This window comes from Cynocephalus volans, chromosome 4, assembly GCF_027409185.1.
Source record: "Cynocephalus volans isolate mCynVol1 chromosome 4, mCynVol1.pri, whole genome shotgun sequence".
NCBI lineage: Eukaryota > Metazoa > Chordata > Mammalia > Dermoptera > Cynocephalidae > Cynocephalus > Cynocephalus volans.
Window position 1 is genome coordinate 70826061 of NC_084463.1, and position 7246 is coordinate 70833306.

The 7246-nt window shown below is 37.2% G+C and overlaps 1 protein-coding gene across 2 annotated transcripts in view; it reads left to right on the top strand.

Annotated features, from left to right (window-relative positions):
* Window positions 1-5968, top strand: part of PDGFD (platelet derived growth factor D) — a 229713-nt gene extending 223745 nt beyond the window's left edge. For both annotated transcript variants that reach the window (XM_063092827.1, XM_063092828.1), the window contains exon 7: window positions 3438-5968. In XM_063092827.1, the coding sequence (XP_062948897.1) occupies window positions 3438-3563 (126 nt within the window). In that variant the 3' untranslated portion in view covers window positions 3564-5968. The remainder of the gene's footprint in view (window positions 1-3437) is intronic.
* The last annotated feature ends 1278 nt before the right edge of the window (window positions 5969-7246 follow it).

Below are 7246 nucleotides of genomic sequence, written 5' to 3' on the forward strand. Positions count from 1 at the left end.
CTGGTATTGTTTGATTAGTGTAATAGCTTTATGGCAGATTCATTCAGTGGTTTATTGGCAACAACATGAGCAACTAGTTAAATAAGCTTTCATGACATGGTAATTTGCAAAACAGAGTATCTTTGATTTTGTATAGTGGTATGAAAACTACTAACTGGCTCAGTCACTCTCCATTTAGTAGAGGTCAAGTTTCCCTGGCTTCATGAAGTTTCCTAGGGTGCAGAGAGGAGTCAAGATTCTGATTTTCACCCATAGGTGCTAAGAAATAGCCAGCTGCCGCTCAGTGGATTTGTATTTCCATGCGTGCACTAGCAGCTGTGAGTCATAGCTCGGAAAATAGGAAAGAGTTTTGTGATGGAACCTATTAGCAAGTGTCCTTCAGCTGCTGTAATTAATTCAATGGTTCCTTCCCTTTAAAGGTGACCAGATAACCCATAACCAGCCAGTTTGCTTTCTCAGATAAAGGCTTTTCGTCTTTCTTTTAACTTTTCATGCTGCCTCAAATCAGCCTTGCTTTCTTCCTTCTTTCAAGGCTGTGTACCTGAACCTAAGACTATTACATGATCTGAAAGCTTTGAACATCAGTGCTGTGATCAGCCAGTAAAGCAGTCCAATTTCCACTTTGTTCAAATAGTGCTTTCCTGTCTTGTCTGGGAAAAGTGTCTGCCAATTTATTTTTCTCCTCTTATCAGCAAAGACACATATATACTGTGCTCACATTGCTTAATATAAAACACAGGGAAAAATCCCTGAGCAATCAGAAGACCACTGAGAAAAACTGCCCAGGCTTCTGCTCACATCCCAAAGCACACACTTCTATTTGCCATCAAATGAGAAAGCAAATGGACAGAGCACTGATTTCACAGGTGCCAGTCATCACAAATTATTAGGCCTTGATAATGGTCTTTACACAAAGAATATTTATCATGTGCTCAGCTTCCCCTCCTCTATCCCCCAGCCCTCAAATAAGGTTTACACACAGATAGCCTTGGACAATAGCTACTAATTCATATTGGAGAAATTCTTGACAAAGCTGTGGGGTTCCAACCCCCTACCCCTTCCTTGCAAGGCACTTTTAGTAAATATGAAACAGTAGGGTTTTCATATGTCATGGGCAGAGGATGCCCCAAAATGTAAAACATTCTTTGTCCACTGCTTTGGTTACTTACTTTTTCATAGAGAACCAATGTCTTTTATTTTCTATAGATACCCAGCAGGAGAGAACATGGGAGCAGAAAAAGGCAAATTTCATTATGACTCTGCTCTCAGTACTTTAAAATATATCTCAAAATTGTAAAAGGATTAAAACTTTCTTTTGGCCCCTGCTTTACTTCCTTGCCTGTTTTGCCTCTTGCTGCTGAGATGTGCAAACAAAAGCTTGGATTTCATGGGTAAGGGAATGAGTGACACGTGGAGTCAAATTCTAGTTCCACTGCTTACTAGCTCCGTGACCTTGGGCAAGTAACTTAATCTTCCTCTTTCCTTATCTACAGACTAAATTAGGAAAGTACCTATCTCATAGTGTTGTGGTGAAGTCCAAATAATTTAATATTTGCAAAGCCACATATGACTTACAAAGTCTGATATCTAGCAATAATGTTAGCAATTGATTATCCTTGCACTCAAAGCACTTATAATCCAATTAATGGAGGGAATGCATAATATATCATGTGAAATTTTATGATACATATTGTAAGTACAGCAGAATTGTAGGAGAAAGTGATGACAATATAATTAGCTATCAAAACTGGCATTTGAGCTAGCTTTACCAATATCATATACTTTTGAATCTTTGGACCTTTCTCATGAACTCTCTTATGGTGTTCCTTTTCCCCCCAATTTTGCACTCACAATTCTTTTGAAGCTTTGCTGCAAGTGGGACTCCAGTTGCATTCTGTGTTAGCAGAGTCCAGGATCCCTAGCTTGATTGAACATTGAACAAGTGCAGTGACTTCCACTGGAACTCCCATGGAACAGCATGGCTAAATGCCGAATGAGAGAGGTGCGCAGACTATGATGCCGAGTCGCAGAGAACTCCAGGCATATTTTCCTAGTAGATGGTTTTGGTTTATTTAAGACTTTAAACACATAATGTAATGATGAGAAAATTGCTGGGAACACAACGCATAGTAAAGAATTGTGGGGATGCCATGAAAAGGTATGCAGATGTTAAAGCAAAATTTTCCTACATCTAACCTTCACCTAGGACAAAAGCATAACAAGCAAAGTGTAGACATGTCCCCATGCCTGTTCACACATGGGGCCAGGAATACCTTTGAAACACAAAAGGAAATTGTAGGCATGTTAGAGAGGCATTTGGTCAGAGTGTGCTAGGAGCCTAGAGCACAAAACTCTCATTCCAGGTCCAAGTCACCAGAAGACCCAAGACAGGGTACTTATCTATAGGAGGCTTTAGAATCTCAGTTGCCTAATCTATAGAATGGGCATAATGATACCTTCTCCACTATATGACAAGGTTTGTCTGAGGGCAAAAAAAAAAAAAGTGTCTGCAAATTCTTCAAAAACTGTAAAATGCTACAGAATTATACAGTAGTGCTATGATGAGGTTTAGAGTCTAAACAGAACAAAATCTAAAGTAAAGTCTAATAGGAATCTAAGAACATAAAAGAAGCAATTAAACTGACTATACAGTATAATTGAAAACAAGTACATAATTTTATCAAGATTTTGTCCATGTGATGGCTAATGTTTGACTAGTGAAGGCCATAGCAGGGAAGAAGAGTTAGCTTCTATTTAAACTACTAATTTAAGAAATTATGCTTAAACTTAATTTTAAAAATTGGGGATATACTTGTTGATTTAAGAAATGCTGTATCGATACACAGGTGTTAACATACAAAGATTTTAGTGGAGCCTGATCTGTTTTGAACTGTAAAGGGTATTATATCTTAACAAATATGTAAGAATATAAACACATTTTTATTTGTTTATGGCCACTAATGACCTTAATCAGGGCAAAATGTTTTACTTCAACCAAACGTTTAAGCAGTCTAGCATATTATGTTTATGACTTTATTCATTTCCCTGTCTATGATGATAATATCTTCAGTATTGGGTTTATCTATAACACATACTCAGATGCTTGGTCGGGAGAATCTTTATGATAGTATTTGAGACAGCACCTGGCCTAAAGCAGGCCCTTAGAAAGCTATAAGTAAATTGCTGCTAAGACACCTGAGGTTATCCTGGGACTTCAGACGAGCAATGCTGGGGCATTACTCTGTGATCAGTGGATTCCTCCACTTCAGTGAGTCAATAATTATAAAAATGTGTATATGTGTGCATTCTAATAGTAAGCCCGTAGCTTTTGTGGGATTTTCAAAAGGTTAAGAACCAGTCGTCAAAAGGGAATAAGTGGCTTCTGGCTGAGTTAAATTTCAAAGACTTTCTAACAGGAAATATGCTTCTCATCCTAGGTATTAAGGTTTGAGCCTGGCAGCTTCAGGAGGCGGGGCAGAGCTAAGAACATGGCTCTCGTTGACATCCAGTTGGATCACCATGAGCGGTGCGATTGTATCTGCAGCTCAAGACCACCTCGATAAAATAATGGGCACATATGTACATTAAGCATGAAAGAACCTTTAGTTTAAGGAGAATGTGATAAGAGACCCTTTTCCCACCAGAGCAGCCTAAGTAACTACTAGCCTGCAATGCAATGAACAGAAGTGGTTGCTGGTTTCAACCTAGCCTTGTTAGTGCTATGACAAGTAGAAAGGTTAATCATCAAGTTCTATATCCAAGACTATAGGATTGCTTTTAATAATAGTGTCTGAGAGGATATATATACACATATATATATATCTCCATGTCTATGTGTAAATAGATTAAATGGTTTATTCAGTATATATCACCAGGTGCAGCAGAGCTTACATATGGTTGAGTGATGTAAACCATTAAAATGTTTTGACAAAATAAGGGACAGGTCAAAACATGTCTTTAGAAAATTAAGATGACGACTTTGTTTATTTTTCAATTTTGAGTCATGAAACAATTTTGGGTTTTGCTCTCTTAAAGAAAGTATCTTGTACATTAAAAACCAAAAGATGAGCTTTTCTTATGTATACATCTTCATTGATTACTTTTTTAAAAAAAAGGAAAAATATGGTTCTGGGAAAAAGGTAAAATACCTAACCATGATAATATAGGTGCTTTGGAAACTAAATCCTTAAGTTTTCTTTCTATGCATTTTGCTGAAGCATGTTAATTCATTTAACACCTGTCCCAAAAGAATTACTCAGAAGGTTTATTATTATCCTACAAGAGACAATTTATAAGCTGTAGCAGAATTTTGAATTTTTTTTCCTAAACCCTTCCACAAAAGCAAATCCTTTCGAGGATGGTGGGGGGGATTCTGTATTAACCTTTCAAAATGGTGTTCACTGGAAGATTTGGGCTGTTGAAAGTCAAAAAAGTGAGCATTGAAACATTGACATAACTGGAAATTAGAGTATTTGATATGATCTATATTTAATAATGGATTCAAGTTCTCCAAACTGTGCCAATTAATATTATGTATCTTGCTATTGTGTTCCTGTATCTTCAATATATAGACATGGATTTACAGTGGCATTTTATATTTAGCAAGCCTTCATGGATTATTTATAGCCTAAAAGCTTTTGTGTATTAGTAAAACAACCAAATTTTTTTGATGTAAATTCCTAATCACATATTCACTCCCCATCCTGAATTCCTGTTTCTGAACCAAGTGAAATCAGATCTGGGGGACTTTGTTCTTTCTAAATCTATGTAGCTCATTCTAAGAAGCCATCTGTAAATTGTGGGAGCACAAGTTTGGCCCTGATCTCCCACTAGAAAACTGTTTTGCATTGGTTATTAGTATTTAGATTAAATTTTCCTCCCTGGCTCCTTCATGTTTATTTTAAAGGAGACTGACTCCAGGAGTAGGAAGTGATTCATCATTCTCCAAAGTAAGATGCTTAAGAAAGCGGTGCTGAAATCAAGATAGCTCATGGGCTGCTCACAGAGAACTACATTTTTCTGCCTGCCTTGAAAGTAAAAAGGAAAGCCGATTTCTTCTGTGAGTCCAGGGCCCTACTGACTAGCTAGTTTGTGTGGGAGGTATGTGACTGGGCTGGTTAAGTCCCAGTGTCAGATGAGTGGCCTAAATATACTTGGATTACTAAGTATGGTCCAAGTTCTCAACTATCCTTAAGTAGCTCATTTCTTTCCAGCTCTTTGAGAAGAAATGAAACACCTATGCTTATTGAAGATGTATCTTCCAAAACTTTCCTAAAAGTGTCAGTGTTTTTATTCAGGGAGTGAGTGGTAAAATTAAATACTCTATTTTTTAGTTCTCCAAAATCCCAGAGCAAAATCAGAAATAGCCTGGGCAGTCACTAATAATCAGGAATCACTCTTCCCCTACATGGCCGCTTGCAAGTTTCCTGTGAAAACATTGGCTTCTTATACCAAAATCAAAATGTGTGTTACATCACTCTAGTTTGTATTGCTTACATCATAGCTGTAAATGTGAAAAATTAGAGTGTTCTACCCAATTTTCAGTAAACCTTCCAGGCTGCAATAACCAGACGGTTTTCAGTTAAAGCCCTATCTGTACTTCTTATTTATTAGCTGAAATGTAAGTAGGCATATTCACTCACTTTTCTTTGTCTTTCTGAGTGTTTTATTAAAACTTCTCCTGTGGTTATCTGTTATCTCTTGCGCTTCCAACATGTAGCCAATAAATCTGTTTCATTCCATCAAGAAATAAAAAGCTCACCGTACAAATTACACATTTCAAAACAAACCCTAATAAATTCACATTTCTGCATGGCTCACTCTCCTGGAATAATGCCTTTCATTCAATATGTTCTTATAGGGCAGAACACCTCCATGAGCAGAGGTTTTTATGGTTTTTGGCATATCGGTAACATGCAGCTTTTTCCTCTCATAGCATTTTCTACAGCAAATGTAATATGCCTCTTATCTTCATGAAAAATAAATATTGCTTTTGAACAAAACTACTCCATTATTTAGTACTCAATTACGGTTTTTAAAGTGCACAGTGTTACAAACTTACTTTCACAAATGCTTCCAACTGTTTGGAATGACAAGATTGGGTGATTTCCCAGGGCTTCCTCTTATCATGCTGAGAGTGTTGCAACACCCTGTTCCCCAGTTACAGGCTTCTGTTCTGTCCCTGTTCTGCAGCCACACAGTAAGATAGGACTTGGGTTTTGTTGTTTTGTTGCTGTTGTTGTTGCTTCTTCATATGGCTGTTTGTTTCCCTGTAGGTCTTTTAATGAGTTATATTCTCCTCTGACATTGCTCACCTGAGAGAGTTCACATCCTCTCTCCTCCTTGGAGCCTGAAATTGACATCACAGCCTCATTTCCCTTTTGCCCGCCCTGTCCCCTCTTCTCATGTAGATGGACAACCCAGCAAGCCGTTCTGGAAGACCAGTGTAGGGGCTACACTCCTGTAGCATTTAGTTTACTATTTGTGACCCTTCAAAAAGGGTCAGAGAGCACAAAGCACAAAGAAAACTCTTCTAGCTGTAAGAATTTTTGCTTTTGCCTGTAGCTTTGTATTTATTATCATCCCACCGGAGAGGACAGCAGCTGCACAGTGTTGGGCGAAACTCTGCCACTTGAGTTTAGTGGTTTTAGGTTGCTTAGGGAATGGGAGTGAGGACATATTCTGTGGCAAGAATCAAATTTATCATCAGAAATACCAGCTAAAGTGTGAGTCAAAGTGAGCAGGAGGGATGGGAAAAGGATCAAATAATCCTGTGTATAATCGTTAATTCAGATAAGTTAGGTTTTTGTGTAAAAAGTCATAGTGGCCATATATAAGCAGCATTTTAATGCAGGTACATTAAGAATTTTATTTCATTTCCTGAAATATGCATGTGTCTACTTTTACTCTAAGAGTAACTCAACAGATGTCCAAATTGTTCATATTCTTTTAGTGTCCCCTGGTAGAACATTAAACTAAAATTCATAGATCAGTATTCACGCCTGAAATCCTAGGAATGACAATTTTGTTTTTTGACATCCCTGATCAAATATATGGACAGACAGAATATTTACAATTCAACTGGTTTTATTGACATTCACTTAAATTCTTTATTTTCACTTTTTAAACATTTTTTATTATCATTATTACTATTATTTTATTTATTTAAGTTTATTTATTAACTTTTTTTACATTCTATGATGTTTTACGTTCTATGATGTTGCAGAGGGGGAGAGGGGAAAGGGAA